We start from the raw sequence: 26,658 nt of genomic DNA on the forward strand, positions 1-26,658 counted from the left end.
ATTTTGTGGACTTTTTATTTTTATGCAAAAATGCAAAAAAGTAAAAAGTCTCAATGCACACCTTAAAAGGCATTAAAAAATCCCAGTCAGTTTTAAAGGTATGGTATTGGTCAAAAAAGGACAACTTACTTACTGTATTGTGCTCTTCATATGGAGTCAGTTCTACCTTCCATGTTTCAATGATGCCAGCATCCTTCTTAAAAAAAATAAATAAATAACTGCACGTTATTCAACATTTGGTCAGAAGAAAGTAGTAATTTGTAATAGAAAAACGATGAAAACCTATAAATACCTCAATTCTTCTGGTCACGTCAGGTCCCTTCAACCAGAATCTGATATCAAGCATATACTTTGGGCATTGATCAAAAAACATAACATATCCATGAAATGTCATTTAAAAAAAAACAACAGTAGAGAAGAAAAATCCAAAAATCCTGCGGCAGTGACATGACATTCGTGTCCATTGGAAGTACAGTGCCATCGTGATTCCTGCAAAACCAGGTGCAGTTAATTCAATCTTAATTGACACATGTCAGTGTGCCACGATTGACTTTTGAAATATAAACTAAATAAATTGAGAACAGAAAAAAAAAACCCCACCAAAACAAAACACTTTTTTCCCATTTCGAATAAATATATTTTTTAAGTTCAGTTGAGTTTGTAAAAATTTTTTCCCATTTCGAATAAATACATTTTTTAAGTTCAGTTGAGTTTGTAAACAATAGCTGTGATTGTAATTTATGTCCGTGTGGGAAGTAATGACAATAGTTTTAGCTACCAAAAGGAGGTGCTACAGAACTGCCGGTAAAAGCATCTAAGAAAACCTATGACTACAAGCATCTGTTTTACAAAACAACTTTAATTGCAAGTGATGACATCAGCATTTGTTACATCCAATATTACTGCCACATCGTCAAACTATCACATGCAAATTAAATGACTTAGCTTGCATCACTTTGTCGTTAGTGCTGTTTGCTTTGGACATCATGTGGACATAATTATTAGTTTTGATTATCCTTTGGAAATAGGGTGGGGTGGTGGGTGGAGGACAGAGATGACAGAAAAGAACATTGTCATTCCTTAAGATACACCCAGCTGGCATCAAAGTCCTTCAACAAAAGACTCTGACATACGAGAACACATTTAGCAAAAATAATAATAATAATAATAGCCTTTCCTTTTTTCTTTCAGAGACCAAAACATAACATCGAGGCGCCTGGAAAATGTTAAAGTACAATCACCTCGTCTGATATGAAGCAAACTAAACGAGCAAAGTCAAAGTGCTTTTTCAACCCCAACGCTTCTGTAAGATATTAAAACAAAAAGTGCCATTAGGGAGACCATTCTTTACAGGGCAACAATTGAACCCTCGACAAACACACACACAAACTTTCCACATATTCATATTTATAATCTATCATTTTTTTTAATTAATGGAATTATAGTCAAACCGGCGAAAAGTGCAACAGAAAGGAATGTTTAAGCCACTGGTAATGTATAGCGATCGATGCAGAGCCTAAATCGACGGATTCTGCATCAGGAAATCTCAAAATAATTATTTTATCTTTTTAAGGTTTTTGGAACATTATAGCTTACTCTTCCTTTATTAAACCATGGGGAAAAAACATTACTACTCACATGAGCAACATAAATGACAACTGTTTTCGGTACTGCTGTTGAACCAGAAGAGAGACTACAACCTAAATGCAAACTATTACATGAAACGCGCTTCTCCAAATGAATTCCGGCTGAGTTGTTGAACCACAGCAGCAAGAACCGTCGTTCTAACAGAACACCGACGGACAAGTAAGACTGTTTGATGCACGAAGAGATTGTCACAGTGTTACAGTGGAATGAGATCCGATCAAGTAATTTGGAAACAATGCAGGAATGTGGTTATTTACGTCACATGGAGCAAATAAGGAATGTAGAATATCAATTTACATTTATAGGTACATATGCAGCTTTAGAATATTTAACAGCATCTACACCAACATATTTGACAAAGGAATATTAGGTCGTTTGTTTTGGGGTTTTTTTTTTTTACACTCTTATTCACATGTTTTTTACATCTGCCGTGTGCCAACTCACATTGCTACACACCTGTTGATTTCAGAGACACGGGTAAGGAAGGGACGTAGCCACGTGTTTTCCACTCTGGTTGCATAGTAAAGCCTAGGAAAAAGCCTGGAAGAATCTCAACTGGATTTCAAAAGTAATCAAATGGTTTGTTGATAATACCAACAAATATTATCCTGACAGGTAAACGGTGCTAGTTGTTAGTTTCAAGTATTTTTTTCAATATAACTGCAAAAAAAAAACAAAAAACAAATGGAGGGCCAAAATAAAGCGCATCTGAATGGACACGTTTAACGTGTCCAACTAGTCTCCTATAGTCTAGCTGTAGACTGCATGTAGTGCCTGCCCATACTTTATCATTTAAATTATCTTGCAATTCATAACAATTCCATCATGTTCTCTTTAAAAACTATCATTTAACACCATAATACTTTGAGAAATGTGTTGAGAGGAATAAACCGGATGACATGTAGTATGTCAATTTATCAGTGAACCTGTATATGTTTTAAACACTTCCAGCCTGTTTCACAAGCTCAACTATGTTCAAATATTCAATGGCTTTTTCACAACACAATATTTGACCAGATGGCACAGAGTTCTGGGTGAGAATGTAGGTGACTCGACCTGCAAGGAATTTGAATTATATTTTTTTATGAATGGCCAGAGACAACTGTGAGTATACTGAGCTAAAGTCGACATCAACCTAACACTCTATCTGTGACTGGAGCTGTCGGCGCAGCGTCAGGGTGCGTCGGTGAAGCTGCTGCATCTGTTGCATGCGGTCTCGCTGACGAGCCAAATTCTGCGGCATGGGGTACCGCTGGCAGCCATACAGGAAACGGTATGGAATGCGAACGTGGCAAGCAGTGGCTCGGCAGCGAGGCTGAGGCATGGGTGGCAGTAGCATCCAGCGCTTTCTTTCAGCACAGTAGCGATAAGCCTCCTTACGGTATTGCTTATCCACGTCGTCGCTGTTCTTCCAGCCTCCGATGATGAAGACATCTTCATCAAAGTGGCAAATGGCGGCGCCTTCAATGCTGGTGACCTCTGGAGGCAGGCTCTCCAGGATCTCGTCAGAGATGCGCAGGCTGATCTTGGGCCTGGCGACCTCGTCCCGCACCGTGTAGCTCTTGGGGCAGCAGGAGGCTGTGTGGTAGAAGTTGGTGGAAGCCACAGCCATCTGGAAGATGCAGTAGTTGTCGATAAGAGGGAGGGAATCTACATCTTGCCACTGGCGGCTCTCTGTATCATAACGAGTGGTCACTGTTTTCAGTCCGTCTTCATTGTCTGTATCCACAGGCGTGCGTGCTGTGATGTACACGTAGCGATCCTCCACACTAACCGCCTTCACATCCCGCAGGATTTTGGGTGCCGACTCCAAGTTGTGCCACTTGTCTTGCTCAGGCTCATACACACTGACGTCTTTGAAACCTGGACTGAAGTTTCCATGTCCACCAATGCTGTATAGGATGTCCTTGATGCAGGTCAAGCCAAAGGAATGCTTTCGTGTCGTCAAGTTACTCACCTGCTCCCAGGTGTTGCGGTTGGGATTGTAACGTTCCACAGTCTTAGCAAAGCCTGGTTCCATAGAACCAGCTACGTAGACATGGGACTCTGTGGCAGCAATAGCATGTCCATCCAGGTGGTTGTGGATATGTGGTAGGTTGACCCAGCGGTCCTCATAAATAAAGTAGCCAACACATTCACTCAGGTAGTCCCCCCCTTCGGACACTCCTCCGACTACCATGATCACGTCCATGTTCTGGCCAAAACGTGGCTGAAAGGAAGCCATGTGGGAAGACCAGAGCTCCATATCGGCAGATTTGAGATTTTCAAAACGGATTGCGTGGCCTTCCACAGCTTCCGACACCAGCCGAAGACAGGCTTCGTTGGCAGCTACTAATCGCTCATTTTTCACCACCCTAGTCAGGTAGGTGGGCTTAATTTGGGGCAACCTCAGGAGACGGAAAAGCTCCTCAAAGTAGCGACCTCGATCATCCGAGTTCTTCTGTACCCACTTGACAACTGCCTCGAACAGAACCTCCTCGGAGTCCACTGTGATTTCTGCATCGGACAGCCAGTCACGAACCAGGTGAAACGGCAGCGTGTAGAACTCCTCATCCTGAATAACCTTGTGGAAGTTGCGTCGGATCATGTCTGCAGCCCGTAGCGCCAGTTGGTCCAGGGTGTACATGTGGGCCAGACTGTGCACAGCGACGCAGTTGGTCAAACTCAGCTTCTTCTTTAGGAACTCGCCACAGAAATCCTTCAGCTGCACCAGTAGGAACCTATAATAAAGGAAAACATTTTCATTTCAGCAGTTAATTTCAATGTTCTTCATGCCACATCATTTGCCTCCATCAGTAAGTATTACAGCAACCTGTTGAAAAGGTGGCTGATACAGATTACCTGGGACTAAAACCTTAATTCTGGACTGTTCTACAGATGAGCATATCAATTTTAGCTTTAAATTTAAATTATACATTTGTAAATATACATAATTGGTTACTGTTAACACAATACCCTGTGTTACTGCTCTTCATGTTAGCTGCGGTGTGCGAATACAAAGAGTTAACTTCCTAGGATCTGCAGCATTATTACATTTACACAACCCAACTGTTTTGTTTTCACATTGTTTGGTGGTTATTATTTAGGATAACAATATCATTCGTTCACACATTTCATGCTTCTGCCACTTGTGATCTGCATGCTTGGTCTCGTTGTAATCTTAGACGTTACACATGCACATTGAACAATATATTCAACAAAGAACCACACCTAATAACCATGGCATTTTATAATATTATATGCATGACAAATAACAGTTACATTGTGCTGTGTGTTTGCCTAATAAATCTGATCAAAATAACACTGCCTTAAATTGTCTGTTTTTGAAGTGTGGTCTAAGCAGCAACAAGCTGAGAAGAATAAAGCATTATCTAAAAGAGTAGGGTTAAGATTAGATGACCTGGACTTTTTCCCTGTGCAGTCCTTGTTTTGCTGTGTATGTTGTTTGCACGTAGTAACTGAAATAGAGTTAATAAATACCCATGGTCAAACTGTTTAAGACTTGCTTCAAGGCTTGTTCAGGAAAGCTGATTCTGATGCTATTGCTACATCTCCAAAGTGATAATAGGACCACTCCCTAAAGGCTCACTTCCTACCTGAAGTTTACAGTCTCAAATACAACATGAAACATGTTATTTGTTGAGTTGTCCGTAAAAATTTGGGACATTTCTTGTTTTATGGCAACGAAAATGCATTCAAGTAGCTAACAGATGACTACAGTCTGCTGGGGTTAGCTGAACTCCTGTCATTTTACAAAATATGGAAAAGTGGCACCATAACATACGACAAAAAAGTAGCCGGAAATAGCCTTTTCAATTCTGCTTCCGACTTACTTCCTAAGCTTTACTCGTTAAAACTCGGGTAGTTGTGTGCATTTACTTAGATACTGCACAAGCACAAACATAATTAAAATATTAATAGGACTGACAAGTGAAAATGGGCGATTTAATTAAGAAAATAGCAATATTGGCGCATCGTGAATGTCATATATTGCCATATACTTATCTAACCAACTCGACCCAGATATCAACAATCAACCAATAAAATCAATATTCAATAAAAGGCCTCATACCTGTCTGCCAGCTCCAGAACTTCGTGCACATTGCAGGTGCTGACACGTATTTCTCCGGTGTACATGTATTGTATGACACTTTCCACAGTCTCCGGGTCAGGCCCCTGCTCTGAGCTCCATTCCTTCATCTCTACTCTTCCTGACAAGGACTCGGAAAACTGTCCACCCAGCAGGGGCGTGAAATAGTCGGTGGCCGCCGCCAGGACAGACCTATGGGCGGAAAACTCGCAGGTCTGGATGCTGCCGCTGGCTGCTCCGCTGCTGAAGGCCAGTGTCACGTCGCAGAACAAGCCCTGCTTCCTCTGGTCGTTCTGCCGCCGAGACAGCTCCGAGCAGTGCGACGAAGACGTGAAGTCCTCGGCCTCTTCCGCGTCCCCGTCTCCTGTTAGGGCGCTGGGTGTGCCGGTTCCACCGCCGCCGCTGCTGCTTCTGGTTGAATCCTCCGGGTTGGGGGCCGCCGCTGCCATTCCGCTGCCGGCGTCGGAGGAAAGCAGAAAGGGGAAATGAAGTAAACTAGTGAGGGGAAGGAGGCGACATACGCAGCCACACATCCACGGAGTCAAAACAGAGAGCCCTCACTGAAGTGCGTTTCTTATTGGAACTTTTACATCCGCGGCGTTTAAAGGAGAACACGTCACACATGTACGTCCGTCCAAATAAAGCACATTTCAGTGAAAAAGCCAAAATATAATTTACTTTTACATAAGCTACCGATTACACATGTCTTTCTAATGGTCAATACTACTTAATAAAAGCTTCATTTAACATCAAAACACTGTTGTAATCGGTCTTTTGAAACTACGAACAAGCAACCAACTTCTGCTTGGTAAACAGAGCAACTCACTGACATGCGCAGTGCGTGCGGGTTGTCTGTGACGTCAACACTTTAGCAAAGTCAGCACCAAGCTCTGCTTTTTTTTACTGCAGGTTTAAAATCTTAAATCTCGAGGGATAGAGTGAACGTGACGCCGTATATGTTCTTTTGGTAGCGTTTCAGTTGCAAACAGTTGCATACGACCACCACAGCAATAGGTTGTGGTCAATACAATATACACAGCAACACTCCCATCATCAACAGTTTGTCAGCTCGGTGTACACGACTCATAACATACGCAGTCTCAGCAATGACCCTAAGTGTGGGCAGAGAGAGTGAAAAAAAGACCAAACATGCTACACTATTACTGCTACGATGTATATGGATTAATAGAGCATATTAATAAACAAAGACAAAAGGGATAACGAAATATAAGCAGTATATACAGTTTTGTTTGTTTTTTACAGCATGCATGGTAACAGTAAATCAATTGTCTAATACCCACCTCCAAAGTGACATTCACAGATGATAATAATAATCATTATCATTTTAATTCCTACTAACTGGATCATTAACGATAATAACCATTTTGTGTTTTTTTCTTCTTCATTATAGTCTACAGAACTTTCTAGGTCAGCATGACCAAGCCACTACCAAGAGTTTGAAGTTGGGTCATTTTATTCTAATTGATTAATGTGAGGTAATAGCAGAGAAAGTATGGGTACAGTTAATAACAAGTGTCACAGCTATGGGATTAGGTGTGCCAGTCAGGTATGTGATTAAGATACATGTACAAGGTGATCTGCCCACAGGCACGCCCAAGAGGGAAGTCAAATATTAGGTCATTGTCATGTAAGGCAACACCTTTGACTGTGTTATTAAATTGTCAAGTAAAATATTCAATCAGGTTTACCTTAATGCTACAAAAACTGTAATTAGCTCAGGTAGGTGAGAGTTTACCACACAATGGCCGAATGCCTCGGCCGCACAACCTCATTATACATTACTTTTTAGCGGATTTTTATTTCGTTTGATCATACATACATACCACAATAGCAGCACACAATCAATTAAACTTGTTATAGGTGGAGTTCAACACATTCTAGGACATGAGACATTTGTTCTTCTTTCAGCCAGCACTTTCCTTCGTTTCAAATAGTTCTATCGTTAGTAACATACAATTAAAATAATTTGACTTCAGGATCATGAGAAAATCTCTCAAAATTAGACAATTTCAACCTTTTTTGGATTTGTCAGTGCTGCCAAAGGACCAGCTTTTTGTTCCCTATTTCCAAGCTGTGGTTGCACGGGGCTGAGACGTGTCTGTCTAGTACCAGATGGAGCAGAACATAGGCCAAAATACAGTTGATTTATTATTTTCCAAAAAGAAAATGTAGTCCCTACCTTGATGGAGATCCATAAAATAAAGATTTTAAGAAAGAAGTTGTGGGCCACATGCAGTCTGTCGCAGCACCACCCTTAACTTCTAACTGAACACTGGACATGTCTGGCCAAAGGTACTGTATCTTTGGACAAGACGCTCTTTTAAACTGTTTGTAAGATGTTACTATCACATTATCAAAGGCACTGACGATGATGATGATGATGATGATGATTGAATATTCTAACCAAGGATTGGTGATTAACTGCTGTGACTAATTTCACTGAAACAGGCTTGAAGAAACCACATCGACATTACAATGTTGATTGGTGGATATAATGCATGACAATTTAGCTAACAGGCTAAAATTGTTTAATTTAGAAACACATTGTTTTATGACATGAGCTCATGAAATATCAATGTATATTGTAAGGGTGTGGGTTTATATCCTCCTGTAAAATATATAATACATTTTCCAAAATAAAAGTGAACATTTCCAGAGCTTTCCAATGAATGGTTACTAAAGAAACAAAAAAGCAGTGCCAAAATATTACAGCTGTGACAAAACAAAAACTTTTTCCTTTGATTAAATTAAAAAAAAAAAAACACTAACTACATCAAAGGAGACATTAGCTAGCTGCTACAAGCAACTGAACCCTTCCTGGTTGCTAAGGGTTCAGGGCCCAGACTTCAGAAAAATGACCAAAGGGAAAATAATTTTTAAATTAGCAAAAAATGTTATTCAATGTGTAGCCAAGACATTTCTTAACTGGGATCAAATAAAGTTAGCAATCCAACAGCTAAAATTAGCTCAGTTATTAGCACTTTTTACGTTTACTTTTTTAAATTGATCACTTAGCAAAAATAATTATGTTCTTAACTTGGAAAAAAAGCTACAATAGCCAAAATGCAAAAGCTTAGTTGTTTCCCAGAACGAGTAAATTGCCTTTGTGATAATCTGAAATGCTCCTAAAAAAACAAGGTCAAAAATGGCCACATTTAAAGATTTATACTGGTACAACACCCCCTTACCCAATATGTTTTAAATTGTCCTTTATTATCACATCAATTACACCTACTTGACTCAAACAACACAGTTTTTAAAAACAGTATCATGGAGGCACGTTTTTCTTTTTCACATTAAGGAGAAACAATTGTGACGACGCTGGTATGATTTCTGGATTGTTCACAAGATTTTCTGCAGTGGTGGCACATTCACAGGAAACCTTGAAGACCTACCTAGTGTATAATCTTGTTAGATTCCAATGAGAGCCTGGTCTGGCACTTTCATTCTATGTGATAAAGAGGAAGCGACCGCTAACAACGTGCTCGGGAACGCGAGTCAAATTCCTACAGGCTTGCACTTTCTCTGACCTGCGATTCAACTGGTTTAATTGCATTATATGCAAATGATAATAACAATAATAATTATAATTATAATAACAGACTGGAAAACAAAGAATTATCGGTATGAGCTGAACTGCAAACTTGACACAAGACTAAGTACGTCTGGATGGATGCATTGGAAAAACATCTTCGTGACAAGAAAACAGCTGAGAAAAATGATTTGAAACCCATGAAAAATTGTCCCATTTGCCACCTTAAGCTCCAAAACAGCATCTTATCTTTGTCTTCTTCGGTTGCTTCTGTGAAAACATCTATACATAAATAAATCTCTACTCTATATTATTGCACTACGTATTAGTTTGGTGTAACAAGCCAGTGGTGGATACGTATAGCACAGTTACACAACAGTCTGAGAGTCAGGTGTACAGTACATGCTACTATAATACATATCATTTATACTTTTTGACGGGGTGAGGGGGGGCATGTACTGTACAGTACTTCGGTGTGGAAGCCAAAGGCATTTCCATAGCTGGATGTACTGTAGTATCATGCAACTACTTTTCCACCACAGAGATAAGAAGCTACGAGGTAAACCAGGTACCAGGACTTTTGTTTGCATTAAAACCACTCCCTGTCTTTGAGCCAGTATTACAGTATATAGGAGTTAACACGGTATCGCAGTCAAGTTTTGGGAATGCTGTTGAAATAGAGCCAATATTGCTGGTACTGTTCAGTGGAAACGTACTGTATGGGATTAAGGTTTAGTTGACGACAGTCAAACCGCTACATTGAAGAATAGGATCGACTCTGACTCCACAGCTCTGTGTTAGTCGCAGAACAGCAGGGATGAGGAGTACGTATGAGGAGTACAAAACAACAGGTCTATTACATTCTACTATTCTACTACTCTTCACATTTACAACACTGATGTTACATCACTGCTGCAAACTGATGGATCACAGTGAGAGCCTAAAGATTTACAGCGTGCGTGACAGGACCTGTGAGTACGAATCCCTTTTGATTACATAGACATGTGTTCAGGGAGCACGTAGGAGATGTCGTCCCACGGGTGGCGGTAGAGACCCTGCTTCAGTCTTTTCTGGTCCAAATAGTGTCCTGAATATTAGTGACAATGACATTATGTAAACACACAAGATAAAACAAAGACATATGGGAATATAATTAAGTCTAGATCAGTGATTCTCAAGCATAGGGTCATGGCCCACCAGCGCCACCTTTCAGATTGCAACTGCATAGGTTAGCTAATAGTGTCATTTGCACTTTATTTAATTGGAAATATATATATATATATTATTTGAATGTATTTATTCTTATATTTTATCTTTTATTTGATTGATATATATATTGATATTTATTTTTCATTCATGTTTTGATAAGTAAAATCAAAGTATTGCTACTTTGTTTAATTAAAAAGCTTTTTCACATTTCTTGTGTGATAAACAAAACCTTTTAAAGTAACAACTGTGTCTCCTGTGTGTTGGACTGACTCACCAATGAATCCCATGCTCCGTCCCAGGACAAAGATTCCATTCAGAGCTCCGATTTCCACAAACTCATCAGCTTCATCTCTGTGGTGGAACAATAAGACAAGAAGGAAAGACCAGTCAGCACTACACTCCAGGACCACACGGAAAGATTTCATTCTGTGAACAATGTATTAGGGACTTCGGCCGATCGACACTTTAAAAGATCCATCTTTGAAATTATGAAAAGAATCCTGTGACACACGTAAACCTTCAAACATATTTACAACGATCAAAAAAAGTTCCATGGAAAAAAGGGATACTGTGTGAATACTATATTACTTTGTCATTTTACTCAACTTGATCCTTAGTTTTTGGTCATGTGTGACACCTCTGCGCTCGCTCACCTTGTAAAACCACCACAGGTCCTGAGCAGGTCCACGAAGGCAACGCCGATGAAGCCGTCCACATTCAAGATGAGGTTGGGTTTCTGATGCACAACAACACGCAGGGGAGGAAACAGAGACGTGTCAACACTAAACATATCATGTTAGTGAGTAGTATTTTACATGACAAAGTATTTCATCTTACTTTAGACGTGGTGATCTTCTCTACGTCCAGAGCATAGTCCAGCAGGCTGGAGGAGGGGAAGTGCTGCTTGACAAAGTCCTTCAGGATCTGGACTCTCATGTCTGGGTTGTTAATCTGAAGAAACACACACACACGCACAAAAACACAGCCTGTTAAACAGCAACTCTCCAGGAACATGACGACCTTCTGCAGATGTTATCCTTTCATTTCCACCCTCACCGACTTGACTCTGTGTCCGATGCCCATGATCAGTTTTCCATCTTTCTTCATCTTGTTGACAAACTCCATGGGCAGCATCCCACTGTCGAACGCTTTGCTGAACTGCTTTGCCGCAGCGTCCAGAGCTCCTCCAAAACGATCCCCCTACAGAGAAGACCGCTGATTCACTTTCTCCATTTTTACAGATTAGTAAAGACTTGACATGCGTCACAGAAACGAGTGTCGACTCACAATGGTGAGGAGACCCGAGGTGAGACTGGAAATGAGATCTTTGCCGGCTCGTGCGCACACTATGGTGTTGTGTGCACCAGAAACAGCAGGGCCGTGGTCCGCAGTCACCATTAGGCACATCTCTATGAACTGGCAGGCGTACCTGGGCAACCTGAAGACAACAGAGAGAAAGACTTGGTGACAACGATGATGTGGTTTCCTGAGTTTGTTTATTAAAGGAATCTGGCTCAGAGGTGAACCAACTGACCTCCTCTGGAACCACAACAGACCCAGTGTTCCCCCCAGGCCCATCTCTGACTTGAAGACCTCCGTAATGGGCATGCCTGCGTAGATGAGCTCCTGACCTCTCTCGTCACATATGCTGGTCATGAAGGAAGCTGGTTTACGGATAAGGCCCAGCTCCTGCAGAGGGGAAGAAAACACCATTGAATCCAGATTAAATAAATAATAGCAAAGCTCTTTCCTGCTAAATGTCCTATTATATATATATATAAAAGGACTCTCATTGGCGTACTCACACGGGCCCAGGAGTAATCCATTGGCACAGCTGGAGGAGGAAGCTCTTGGGCTGGCTGGATAACGCCGTTGGACACAAGGTCATCGTAGACAGACCTGCACAGATGACAAAGAACTCATCTAAGAGAATAGTCTTTTATTCATATGTTCCTTTTTATCAATAAAACTGTGTTTTTATAGCAGACTTCCATAGGTTAGTTTATTCACAGCATGGTACAGTCTGTGATATAGCAATTGTCCAGTCTAGCATTTAACTTCTAGCATTTAACCACACGGGGGCAGTGTAGCGTTACTAACATTGAGTATACACAGCTTCTTGACAGATTTATCAGTAACCATGGTGACCCAATGGTATTTTTTGTATTACACACACATGTCTAAATAAAAATAGGGTAGTATTACACACATGTCTAAATAAAAATAGGGTAAAAAAGTAAATATAAAAATAAATAAATAAACCTTCTGTACATACTTGATCACCTCGCCCAGCTCATCGAAGCTCTTCGGGACAAAGGCACCGGCTTCTTTCAGAGCCTTGTTCTTGGCCACTGCTGTCTCAGATGCCTGGTTGGCACAGGCACCTGCGTGACCAAACTGAACCTGAGGAGGCGCCATGGGACAACATGAAATATCACCAAAACTAATATTAATTAATATATATAGAAGCAATGACTCAGCGGTCTCACCTCTGAGGAGAACATGGTGGCGCAGGTACCAATACACCAGCAGACCACAGGCTTGGTGATGCGGCCCTGTTTTATGTTTTGGCAGATCTTGTATTCCTCTGTGCCTCCAATCTGTAGACGCATGACATGTTAGACGCTAACTCTGTTAGCTACAGTACAGTAGCAGTGTTAGTGTGTGGATGTATCACTGACCTCTCCTAGTACCACAATCATTTTTACTCCAGGAGTATCCTGGTAGCGCAGCACATGGTCAGTAAACACAGATCCTGGGTATCTACAGAGTCATTAAAAAAAACAAAAAACATCAGGACGTTAGCATAACATTAACACAGAAAGTGTTAGGATAGTTTTTGCTAGCGCTCCTTAACTCATTTTAATGTTTTACTAGAAAAGTTCAATGTTAGCCAGTATTTAATATCCATCTCCTTGCTAGGTTTCAATTTGTTTTGTTTGCCTTTCTGGTTGCCATTTTCTGGTTATGGTTATGTCTCTTGCTAATATTGGGCTGTATTGAGGTTACATTTAGTTATAATTTTTAACAGCTAATATCCAGCTAGCTTTTGTTACATTCAGCCTTTACTAGGACAATATATAGTCATCTTTAGGTTTTAGTAAAAGTAGCCTTGTACCCTTTAGTAAAGCAGCATTGTGGCCTTTAGTAAGTAGTTATTTTAATTTTTAAAGGTACTGATAATTTTGCAACACACATTAAGCTTTTTAACCATATTGATAGACACTTATTTTCACCTATTTTCAATCAATTTTAAATATTTTTTTCAATTTTCAGCTTGGACAAAACTAAATATCAAACATCTGAACTAAGACCAATAATATTATTCTTTGTGTTTACTAGAGATTTAACTAGCATGAGTTAACCAGTTAAAGTTACACACCTGTCCCCGCCAATGGCCACACCCTCAAAAACACCATCGGTGGTACGGGAGATGATGTTGTTGAGCTCATTGGACATGCCACCCGAGCGGGACACATATGCCACGCTGCCTGGTCGATAGAGTTTGGAGGCCAGGATGTTATCCAACATTCCCCCTGTGTTACCTATTTTGAAACAACCTGGCTTAATTCCACCGACCTAGAAATACAAATAAATGACTGTCATGAGGAGAGAGCGTGAATAAGTGTAAACAATACTGTCGTAAAACAGAAGGAAGACTAACAGTTGCCGGTCCAATGATTGTAACCCCCTTCTCATCTGCTGCCTTGATGATCTTCCTAGTGTGAGCTTCAGGGATGCCTTCAGCGATAATGGCAATGGTGTGAATCTAGAGGAAGTTGAATTGAGATTTGATTTTTAAAAATTGATTTTAAAAAGTTCTTTTCAAGGGGCAAACCAAGATGTTTACCTGTGGATACTGCATGGTCTCCATGGTGCTATCAAAGGCCGAACGCAACGAGGCGAAGCTGATAAGCACGTCCACATCAGGGTGCTTCTTCATCGCGTCGCTCATGTTCTTATACACAGGGATGAGGATCTCTTTATGGCCCCAGTAGAACTTTTGTTTATGGTCTCCCCTGAAAGGCAGCCATTTTAAAGTGTCGGTGACGGCATACGAAGGTGTTACAGATCAGACGGACGACACGGAGACGGCCTTACGTGAATGGGTAGACCATAGCTGCCACAGACGGCTCCTCCCTGGAGCAGACGTAGTCGAAGTCTAACATTCCCTGCACCGCCCGAGTCTGCATGCCCCACACGATGGACTTGGTGTGTTTGCTGAAGAGGGTCGTTGCCTTGGCTGCACAGGGAAGAAAAACCTTGTCTAAGAAGAGTCTAAGAAGAGGAAATATATATATATATATATATATATATATATATATATATATATATTACAGCTGTCAAACTAAAATTAAAAGTTTTCATACGATTATTAGCGCAGTAGCTGTGATCTCAATTAATAGTGATATTGTCAAATCAACATTCCTAAATATACAGAAATAAAATTGTTTTTTCTGTTGTAACAAAAAGACAAATAACTGCAGGTTCACGCCTGTTTTTGTTCGTGACTAATTCCACATTATGAAATTATTAATGAGGAAAAACGTGTACATGTGGGTCTGTATTTTGATTTATTCCACATCAGCTTGTAAGGCCTATTTGTTGCCCGAGGAGGGCGCAATAACTCCAGAAATCACAGCACGCAGTCCACGACTTCGGTCTAAAAACCTGAACGTGTCAGCATCTCTGAGTACTCAGACATGACGTTCGTGTGAGTACGTGGTCAGTGTGTGTTTGCTAACCCTGTGGAGTTCCACTCTTGGCCTTCTTGGTCGGAGAGCCCTCGATCCTGGTTTTACTCTCACAAAAAGAGGCCGTTCTGCTGGAGGCTGGAGTCTGCAGATGATGGAACACAAACATTACCTGGTAGTTTAAACCACTTTTCATTTTGATGACTTCATACCATGTAATAATATGTATAATGTACTGGTCTCAGTCACTTTTCTCTTGCACACATACATGGAGCTGCGGCCCAGGCTAAAAGCCCATGACTTGCACATTTCTAACGGCTGCCTGGAGGCAGTCACACCGGACGACTGAGTCTCACGAACACTTTGACTGAAAGCATTCCGTCATGCCCAGCAGTGCTGTCACACAAGGGAGCCACTGAGCTTCAGATAATCTGGTTCAGTAAAAGGAACCAAACAGGGACCACTGATGGAGAGACGGTCGTTGGAGAATATTTACTAGTGGTCAGACTAATATAAGGTCTGTAGTGAAGTGAGTCAACATCATAACTGCCCATTTGTCAGGGTGGATCCTGAGTGTGTCATACCGACTGGCCGCCGCTGGAGTTGAGCAGGAAGTTGGCGGTGTGGGCAGCAACAGGAGGCTGGTTGGGGATTGGCCTGTGGCCCAGGGCCATGCCAACAATGGCCGTCATGTGAGTTTCTGTGCCAAACACATGAATGGGGATCCCTGTGGTTTTACCTTAGAAAAGATGGAAGTGATGAGTCAGTAAAGTGTGGCATTCGATGCCGTAAAAAAGGTGCATTTTTAACTCTTTCAACACCTTGTAGCTTACAACTATTTGTATATTTGGAAAACAATTAGCTTTTTTGGCCCAATTTTGTAGCTTACTTTAATCTAAGCTTTATTTGTATTTATATGTGTATTTTTTGCTGTCTTACGGCACATTTCTTATTTTAAATTTTTTATTTTATTTTATTATTTGTACTCCTAGGCTAAGTTGGTGTTATTCTTAGCCAGTGTTCACATGTTAATAACACTATTTATTAAAAGAAAATCCACTACCACCTGAAACCTTATGTCTACGTCTAAAACTGTCTAACCTGGTCTGAACCAGTCCATTCTTGCTGACGAAGCTCTGTTACCTACCAACTTCTCCCATCACTCGGAGACCCTCCTGGTAGTTGGGGCCTCCACGGCGGACGAAAATGGTGACCTCATGCTCCTTCAGCGGCTCCTGGTAGTCTTTGATTGCTCTGACGATGCCCTTAGGAAGACAAAGACTCCCACTTTAATTATTGTTCTGCAGAGTTCACGACTAACAACTGAAATAACTGTTTACAGTACCTTAAAGGTGGCTGCCACATTGGTGAAGTTTGCAATGCTGCCCCCTATGATCAAAACCTTTCCTGGAAAATATTATTATTCTATGTTAATATTAAATGCTTATTTAAAATGGCAAACGATGAACAGAGGAAGTTTGTCTACCATCCCGATGCTTCTCTCTCGTCATCAACGACAGGATGGTTTTGGCGTAGTCGTAGGTCTGCTGTTCACTGGGAGCCCCAGAATACTCTCCATAATTAGCCAGCTCATCTACACCACCTAGGTCGCAGATCGTGTCACTGCAACAAAGAAGGAAAATTGATGGCAAAATCGGCTTCGCAATATCTCCAGTCTTGGAACAGTATCTCGAGCTCGACATTATGTAATCATATTTTTTTTCACTGCACAGCACACACTTCCACAGAGGGAATAATTAGTCATGACTAATGCGTCTGTGTGTCTCGCTCCACGCCCGACAGAGCAGACGGGACAGACGACCGAGCCAATCCTTCCCACTCTCCCACAGAAGGCTTAGAATCCAATTTAGTCTGCAGCTGAATGAGCGGAGGCTGAGCTGCAGCACAATCCATCTCACTACGGCAAAGCTGCAGCTCAGACACTAAGACTAAACCCAATTATGCTGGTGTAATCACCACAATGGGCCTCATGTCAAGGGACAACTTCACCGACACAGAAGAAGAACATCAAACGGAATCATTTTAAAACTGCTGTCTGTCCGTTATAGCGTCTCATTTTTGTACGTATTCAGAATTTGAGTAAAAGTTCAAACACATTTTCGGATGCACTTGAACCTTTAGTTTTACAGAAAATTGTAAGCGTTTTTCCAATGGATGTCTGTGTCAATCAAAAAGAATCTTCGGTGTCCAACATTGTTTTTTTTTATCAGCAAATCCTTCTCTTGTGGTGATGTAGTACCTGTAGACCACCGAGGCACCTCCCCCTGCCACCATAGTCCAAATCCTGCCTCGGGGGTTGAGGAGGGTCAGTTTAAGGCTGGCACCACTTTTGGCGTCCAGGTCAGCAATGTACGCCTCCTGCAGGAGTCAAAATAAAAGGTCAGTGGAAAGGTCAGGGACAGAGGGAGGGAGGGCTTACACAATGCACTGTGGGTGATTGCAGCCTCAATCAGAGCAGGACCCTCACAAGGACCACTTCATTTATGTGCGTTATACACTATTGCACCAATGCCAAGCATCATCAGCCTAGACAAGTGTCAGTTGATTTCTTTGACAGACACTTTTTTTTATTACAGCTACTAAACTGAGATTTATTGCCACAAAAACAGCTTCTCACCTCAGGATAGGCTTCTCTCCCAAAGGGCGGTGGGAACTCAACATCCCCCCACTTGGCCTTGCAGATGTAGTCAGCCGTGGCATCGATCTTGGCTGCCATGTCCAGCACGTAAACTCCGTCTTTTGTCACCACTAAAAATACAGAGGAAGAAGAAGAGAAACGTTTTTTTGTTGTTTTTTTTAATCATAGAGGTTTTTAATCTCCGGAGGTGATGTTACATTCACACAGTGTCTGAACTTTGAATAGGTCAGGGGAAAACTACAGAGGATTCTGGGTGGCCCACAACCTTCCTCCTGTCTCCGCAGGAAGATGTGGAACATCAAAGCCGACAGTGCCCGACCATTCTCAGCACAGCTGCCATGGGGCGTGTGGTAATCCCTGGTTATTTCTTAATAAACAGACGTAGCTCTCATCAAACAGCAAGTGCATCAATTATTCAGCCAGCTCCTACTTTGGTGTTGATCACAGGAAAAATTCACTTCCTGCTAGTTTCAGGAAAATGTGTTGCAGTGCTGAACTTATTTTGTCTGCTAACTTTCCTTTTTCCTCCACTGACGACCGTTTGAATCCCTGCTGTGACTTCATCTCTTTGTTTTTAAAAGAAAATGCCTTAATAAGTGGAGCAGAGCTGTAGAAATAGACGACTCATGACATAACAACAACAAGCTGTTCTTCGGAATGATCTCAATTGTGAGTCTTTAATGCAATTTGTGGTAGTTTCCTGGGCAGAGTTTCTGAGTTCTTGAGAATCACTTTCACATAAGAGCTAACCATTTCCTTGTGTCCATCTTCATGTACACCAGCTGACCCACACACATCCATATCAGGGAAGTCAATGAGAGCAGAATCAATAGCACTTTTTCCACTGTGTCCGTGTACCAAATGACCTGAGGACAGTCACTGGTCCTCGGACCGGGGGTTTTCATAAACCACAAAATCATCTGTTTCTCTATGTCTACGTTTAGTAAAAATACGAAGGCCAACCTACCCAGTGGGTTGATCTCCAGGTATGTGAAGAAGAGATCTTCATAGAGGTTGAACAATCCTACGATGAAACTGGCCAGGATCCTGTAAAGAGATGAATCCAGTGAGAGTCAGTTAAACACTTGGACCGTAGGTTTAAACACACAGCTGTGTTAGAGGCTAAAGAATCATCAGTGGAACAGCCAAACTTGGGAAATGGACATTTGGTCATCATTACTGAGGGGTTCTTATCTGTCATACAGGAAGATCAGAGTAAAGACTAGTCACATTATGTTCATTCATAAAAACCATTATCATAACATGCATTTTTGATAATTGGCATATGCATATATATATATATATATACACACACATATATATATGTATATATGTTTATATATGTGGATATATATATATATACATATATACACATATATACATATATGCATATACACACATATATACATACATACATATATACATACATATGTTATAAGATCGTGACTTAGTTTGACAAAAGAATCAAGTTATGATTGGTAGAAAAAGCGGGGAAGCATTTTCTTTCTCCCCAGTAAGACAAGGAGGAGGAGGATCCATCTCTACGGCTGCGTTCTCACGACGCCACGTCCTGGCAGGGCCCTGTCGGCCTGGCTGACATTGGAGAAGCTTTCTGGGGAGTCACTCTGACAACTGCAGCTCACCTCCTCACCCCAACTCTCCCCCCTTTAAGTCATGTTGTACTCTTTTGTTTTTTTTCTATCAAATTGGAACCAGACATGACTGCTGAGTCACTCTCAGCCTGGACCTTTGCTTTGTCCCTGGGGGGTGGGAGGTGAGGGGGTCCAGTTTAACTTCTGACAATGGGCTGACGTGTTGGAGAAACGCTCTTGGCTGAGTACGTCCTGTTCTCACTCTGCCTATAAATCCCAGTTGGATAGTTTCTGACACGCAAAGGAGGAAGTAAATCATATTTTTCCTTCTTCCTTAAAGCATCGCCTCAACAGCTCAACGACATGTCAACCGTTTTTTCTATCCAGTCATAACAGTCCTTCAATGAATAACCTGTTTTTTACAAAGTGAGACAGTGAAGAATTATGCTGCCAAACCAGCAGGTCTATCACATAAGCCACATACCTAGACAAACAGCTAAATAATCCTGAAACTGGTGAACTTGTTTCTGTAAGGCCATTGGTTCCCAAAGTAGGGGACGGCCCCGAAGTGGGGTCAAAGCAAAATCTTTTTTTTTTCTTTTACAATCTTAAGACAATCTTAGTCTTAGATTTTACATCATAGCAAGCCATGCTATGTTCTAAACCTTCACGTAACTCCACAACTCTTCATAGACACACAGTTCTGCACATACTGTAACCCCCGACAGTGTTCTGCACCCACTTACTCTCTCTTCTCATTTGGAGTGTGGGTCAGCAGCTCTTTCTTTACTGCATCTTCGCTGATTTTTTCATCCACCCTAATCAGCAGCTTCTGTGCCTTGGCATCCACGTCTCCTACGTCCACCCCTCCCTCGTGGTGAAACAGCACGTAGTCTCCTTCTCTGGTGGCGTAGATGCAGACATAAAACTCCTCCTCCTGGAAAATGGACCACGCCAAGGACAATATTTTACCAGTGTCTTGATGTATCGCAGTGTCTGGTTTATTTATGCATCGCAGTGGAATGTCACATCTGCACTAGGAATAAATAATAAATAAATAACGGAACAGGTGGAGTGACGGACGTACCTGTTTGTGGGGGACGAAGGGCTCGATCAGGAAGTTCTTAAGGACTCCTTTGGCTTTTCCCACCTGAGGATTATAATAAAAATAATATTATTATTAATATTAAAATGACTACTATTTAGAAGAGTAAACATGAAATTAAATTTAAAAAACAGAATTGTATTTAAAGGATATATAACAAGAAAATATGAATGCGCTGAAATATCTCAATTCATAATACTGTATCAACATTCCACAACACTGTATTGATTTTTTTATTAACATTCAACATGCAAATATTCATGGCTTTGATTCATTTCTGTGTCGCATTTAAAACTGTGACTGATAGTGGCTTTTACAGAGACTGCATTAAGAAGTAACCAGGGAGTGGGTGACAGCAGCCAGGCGGAAAGAAGGGGAAATATATTAAAAAAGGTACAGGAGGACGGCTGCCATTCTGAGGAGTCCAAATGCCAGGGAGATTAATGATATGCCATGAAACAAAACAAAGTGAAAAGGCCACAGTTACTCTGCTTTAATGAGGTAAACAAACGCTGTTGTTGCCGCTTCACTGAGAGGAAGACTGACAGGAAAAAGCTGTTTACTCCCCACAGGAAAAATAAAACATGACATATGAAATGCAATACAGATCAGGTAACACCAACCCAGACGAATATCCATATATAATGCACCACCCTGTTGCCTTATTATTGTCGTTAGCACTGTTAATTTAGCCACTGATTTGGGTGTTGTTGTGTTATTGTGCTTTAATTAGCTTCACTTTGGTCTAACGATGCTTCAGGCTAGTGCAAACACTAACGTAGCTCAAAGTAACATTTCATACATTTGGACAGAGGTAACTCAGTAGTTCTGTTTCAATGGATCCATGCATTGAAGTAGTGAAAAATTTACCAAAAATAATTGACCTAAACCAACCGAAGAAGATGACGGTAAATAAAAGTGCGGTTATGCGACTGTTTATATTCTGGAAAAAAATCTTCTCGACAATTTAGTCTCTAGAAGACTAGAGAAGTCAATGAGCTGAGACAGCATCTAGAACAAATATGAAGCCTCATTCATTTTTATGTGCTGGCACCAGGAGCTGCTGACAGTCTCATCACACACACACACACATACACAAAAACGCAACGTCTTCCTGGTACTGAATGGTCCTCGGTATCTCCGGAGAATTCACAGTTTGTTTTATGAGGCAGCGTGCAGTCTGTCTGCTGCAGTGATGCATCTCTTTGTGCTGTGGTTATGTTTCCTAAATGGATGGACTGACAGGGGCACACGCTTAGGCTGATGGGACTGATTTACAACCAGAAATAAAACTGTTTGCAATCAGATGGTCAAGAAAAAAAAACAAAATAAGAGAAACCGGCAGCAGATAACAGAGAGAAAGGTGAAGGAAAGAGCAGCAGATCGAAGACGTGCACGCCCTCCATGGAACGGTCAGTGAGGTTACTTGCCTTAGAAGAAGAAAACAAGGGATGAAGAATAATGACGTACGTTTGTCTCCCTCATGAGGCGGGGTTTTAGCCACTCTCTGACGCCATGAAGGTCCAGGTTCACGCCCACCAGGCCCAGCTTTCCTCTTCTCTTAATCAGCTGGTCTGGCTTCACCACCAGCCTCTGGTAGAAAAATGAAAAAAGAAAAAGAAAATGTAATGAGGTACACATTAAACACTTCAGTAAACTATATTTAGTTTTTATGTCAACATATTTTGTAATTAATTTAGCCAAAAAAATAAAAACAGCAGTTTAAACACAGCCAAAGAAAATATCTAAGCTGCTAAATGTAGCTTGACGAAAAAGCTAACGGAACTTAGCTACAATTCTGTCATGAGATAACCTAATGCCAGACCAGAAAAACTTATACAGTACATATAAAACATTTGAAAACAATATAAAAATACTTTGCTTTGAAAGCTGTGGGGCATCAACTAGCCATCTGTCAAATGTCTCTTATGATATTTATTATAAAATATTTATTATAAAACACTATTAATCGTGTTATATTATATATTTATATATTATCATATTTATTATATTATAATATTTTTATAACCACAACTTAACTTTACAATATTTCAGGAGGAGTCACTAACGCATCTCATTCCCTTCTGACATAGACGGCAAATTACATCACACTCCTACGAACAGAGCCCACATCCTCTTATTTGCAAGTCAGATAAAAGGAATGACGTACGACAGTGAAGCCATTAGTATCTGGAAGCTGCCCAGTGAGCAGTGGATCGGGGGGTGAGGTGAAAGTTAATGCAATTTCCTAATCAATTCTTGAAGAGCCCATATCTGCCTGTATCTACGCTGCACATCCTCTGACTCCTTGTTCTGTCTAGATAAAAAAAAATCTCAGGAAGAGAGAGATCATGAGCAACATTTTCTCCTTTAAGATGAGTCACAGAGTGATTAAAAAAAACTATGAAAACAGTCCGTTTACATCGGGAGCAGGAGGAAACTTCTAGCAGTGTTTTATTATCTGTCCTCATTAACACCAACCAACTAAATCAGAACGTCACTCCTCTCATTCAGGCGATGGTGGTCTTACCTCTGTGAGAAGCCACGGATGTTCCTGCACCAGTCGATCAAAGTTGGTCTCAGCCGTCACATTGGCGTAGCGGAATCGGTTCTGAACAACGGCTGACGTGCAGATGTACTTGTACAGGAACTCCTTTCCTGTCTGCTCGGAGATAGCTTTAGCTGACATGACTACTCAGTCTGTACAGAAAACAGAGATATAAATGAGTGGAAGGATATGGACTGTTTTATTTGACTTCTTTAATTACATTAGTTTGTGGTTTCAAATGAAAACAAAAACAACATTTGGCTTTCCTTTTAGCTGTGTCTCAGCTAATCTGATCTACAAACAAACTGGCGGAAAACCTTTTTCTTTCTTTCGATTACAACCCTTTTGAATCTATTAGGAAACCAAGATGGGAACATTTTGTGAAAGTTGTGAAGTTTTTCAAACCTAACCTACAATGTCAATGTAACAAAATCCACCTTAGTTTGAATGACCAAAGCAGAAATTGTTCCGACTTCCTTATCTTATACTGTAATTGCAAAAAGAGAGCTTGTGTAGCAGAAGGAGCACAGGTCAATTATGTGGCACATTAACTTTTGATGTCATTGTGAACACACAAAAAACTCACAGTTACACAAATATGAGAAGGTAACTTATTTGAATTTTAATTCAAATTTCAATAGAAAAAAAGATGTAGTGTTCTCAGAGGACTAATGAGGGAAAATTCCAATTTGTGCATTTATGACGAGCAGGAAATTTAGCAAGACCTGATGACAGAGCTGTGATACATGGAAAATATAAGTCTTTAAATACCAGTCAGTACCTCAGATCAAATGGGCAATAATAAAAAAGGATCTTGACCGTTTTAGACCAGACTACAATAGATCTTCCCTAATTACCCCCTCTTCAATCGTGACAACCGCTGTGTTTCTTGGGTAACCTTGCAGGGATGAAGCACCTGCTCTTCCTCCTCCATGTTTCATTAAGCTAAAAGCCCTGATGTCGCTGCAAACTGGACCTCCATCACCACAGTGGAGCCCAGGCTCGTCATTCCCAGAATTAATTTATGGCACTGTCACAGACCCCTCTCACTATTGATCACTGTAGTCCCTGAGTCATCACAGTGCCGGTCCCAGACCAGGCACAGCTGGTTTATCCAAGTCCCATCCTGGGTTTATAGATCACCTGCTTTCTCTTTTTAACTGGAGCTGTCAGATGTATTAGATATCACTGCTTTGCTACAGCTGGTGATATATATATATAAACATATATGTAGATACATATATAGGTACGTACATATATATGTACATACATATCTATAATATATGTACATACATATATATGTACATACATATCTATAATATACAGTATATATATATACATACATGTATATATACACACATATATACATGCATATACATACATATATACATGCATATATACATACATACATACATGTACATATATGTACTGTATATATATACATATATAGATATATATGTGTATATACATAGATATACACATATATACATTGATGTCAAGCCCTTATTAAAGTCATCATGCCCTTGACAAAATGACTCTTGACCGATCTAATCAGGTTGGTTTTAATTGATACAATTGCTGCTAAGGCTGTTTCATTAGCCGTCATAATTATGATTAGTTAAAAGTCATGAAAATGAACCTGTTATGTGTTTTATTTGGACAGTATATTCATTTCATACACCTGTCACATATATGGCTGCGTCATGGGACATTCCGCCATTTTTACTCTTCCACTATTTAATCGTGTTACTTGGCTCTGGATAAGAGTAACTGAATTCTGGTTTACAAGGATGAATGTCTGGTTAGGTCATCGATATATAACAGACATATGAGAAAACATACTTGAATCTATAACTTTGTTTCTAAGAAATTGCAATTATATTCTGCCTACTCGTCCAAAAACATGTAACTGTACTGTATGGATGTAGAGTCAGTTTTTTTGTCTTCAGGACTTGTTCAATTCTAAGTGGTCTATGGATAAACAACCAGCACAACATCCAAGTGCAGGAAAGGGGTCAGTGCACTGTGCTCACCCTAGTGGTAAGAGCAACATTTGACCAAAACAATGCAACCCATCCAGTATAACGCTACATTTATAGACATAGTTAATAGTCATAGGAGATGGATCACTTCAAAGCCACCACGGTAGAATAAACCTAGGGGGTGGGGGGCTTGGTGTTGCACAATCTTTAATCGGGTTTACTATTTTAGCTCCGTCCCGGCTTCTAATTACAAATTATCCAATAAATAACAAACACTTTTAAATGGTTTAAACTCTACTGCAAGAACCACAATGTTGCAGCGGTACAGACTGAACAGAGTGTGGATGACCGAGCAGCTCAACCAGTTTATTTTAATCTCCTGATTTTTGGATGACTGAGAGTACACTAATACGCAAATGTAAACATCACCTTAGATAAAAGAGAAATTAAATTACCTCTCTGGTGTTGTTCGGGTTACGGTCTGTGCTCTTGGTCGGTTCGATGATCGGTTCGTTGTTTGGTTCAGTGAATGGATGGATGGATGGATGGATGGCTGGATGGATTACTGAGTGCTCTCTTGCCGACTGCGTGTAGAGCAGTGGTGCGGGAGGAAACACCTTCCTGGGACTTTTGTCTCATCTGCCCATCGGTTGGCTGATGTCTTACTGTCCTCTGATTGGACAGTTTTGTACGGTTCGATTGGTGAGTTCTTGTAGTCTTTAGGGACTGTAGGAAAAAGCAGGGTTACTGGCAAAGCGCTAGGAATAAATACGAGGTTTGGCTATTGGGTGAACCGAATTCAACAAATGTATAACAAATAATAACGACAATAGCTGTGTAAAAAGCCGAAAGTCAGAGAGAAGAAACTCCGTGCTTTAACAGAAAAGGAAATAAAAATATTTGTTTGTATATGTACATTGAACAATGAGGGTGCGTATGTTTCTTCAGACTCTGTTTGAAGCTTCAGAGAGTGATAAACCTTTAGATTCAACTTAAATTTGACATTTATTGCACAATTAGTTCCTGGTAGATTTGGACCATTATATACTACTACTACTACTAATAATAATAATAATAATAAATAAATAAAAGTTTTATTCATGACTTTTTGGCCCTGTTAAATTGTACATAAAGTGTATAATTTACATTAATTCCATTATACAATCTACCTTTTTCAATTATGTTAAAAGTGGTGGATATATTTGGAATCGTTATTGTTAAAGTTACTGTTGGCATTGTGGAATTGTTTAACGAATTGATAAAAAGACTGAGCCACAGACAGTGAATAAAGAAATCATGGAACCAGCTACGTCCTACAGTATGTTAGCTTAATAGTGTTCGTATTGTCTCCATATGAATTAGTGTCTGAACTCATTGATGAATTATTAATATATCAGTTTCGATACTTTTATGGTGTAATACAGAAAAACAACGACGTGTCACGTCTCAAGACAAAAGGAGTTTTTAAAATTCCGGTGTGTATGTGAAGGTATCATAGGTACTGAGCAGGACTTTGTAGCTCCGTCACACACACGCCACCGTCTGTGGAAACAGGGCCATTGTCCTATACTGGTGTTGA

At 40.5% G+C, this 26,658-nt stretch overlaps 2 protein-coding genes across 3 annotated transcripts; both read right to left on the reverse strand.

Moving 5' to 3' along the window:
- Nucleotides 1–839: 839 nt before the first annotated feature.
- On the reverse strand, nt 840–8,060 carry LOC103393104 (kelch-like protein 11). Its single transcript, XM_008329946.3, has 3 exons — nt 7,938–8,060; nt 5,720–6,190; nt 840–4,367 (listed from the first exon to the last, which is right to left on the reverse strand). Exons 1-3 carry the CDS (start codon nt 8,036–8,038, stop codon nt 2,783–2,785), a joined length of 2,157 nt encoding a protein of 718 aa, XP_008328168.1. The 5' UTR covers nt 8,039–8,060; the 3' UTR covers nt 840–2,782.
- On the reverse strand, nt 7,537–25,687 carry aclya (ATP citrate lyase a). 2 transcript variants are annotated; one of them, XM_025064212.1, is made up of 28 exons: nt 25,535–25,687; nt 23,080–23,249; nt 22,020–22,142; nt 20,532–20,594; nt 20,191–20,381; nt 18,820–18,899; nt 17,832–17,962; nt 17,454–17,572; nt 16,680–16,816; nt 16,539–16,600; nt 16,341–16,458; nt 15,778–15,932; nt 15,245–15,338; nt 14,601–14,742; nt 14,350–14,518; nt 14,164–14,268; nt 13,882–14,078; nt 13,181–13,262; nt 12,989–13,099; nt 12,775–12,902; nt 12,305–12,398; nt 12,034–12,188; nt 11,787–11,937; nt 11,556–11,699; nt 11,337–11,450; nt 11,153–11,235; nt 10,774–10,850; nt 10,283–10,377 (listed from the first exon to the last, which is right to left on the reverse strand). In XM_025064212.1, the coding sequence occupies exons 2-28, from the start codon at nt 23,236–23,238 to the stop codon at nt 10,283–10,285; spliced, it is 3,279 nt and encodes a 1,092-aa protein (XP_024919980.1). In that variant the 5' UTR covers nt 23,239–23,249; nt 25,535–25,687. The 2 variants fall into 2 exon arrangements, with proteins under 2 accessions (XP_016896092.1, XP_024919980.1); XM_017040603.2 differs by lacking the exon at nt 25,535–25,687 and having other exon boundaries at nt 7,537–10,377; nt 23,080–23,238.
- Between the last annotated feature and the right edge of the window lie 971 nt (nt 25,688–26,658).

This window comes from Cynoglossus semilaevis, chromosome 17 (assembly GCF_000523025.1).
Source record: "Cynoglossus semilaevis isolate Cse_v1.0 chromosome 17, Cse_v1.0, whole genome shotgun sequence".
Classification (NCBI taxonomy): Eukaryota; Metazoa; Chordata; class Actinopteri; order Pleuronectiformes; family Cynoglossidae; genus Cynoglossus; species Cynoglossus semilaevis.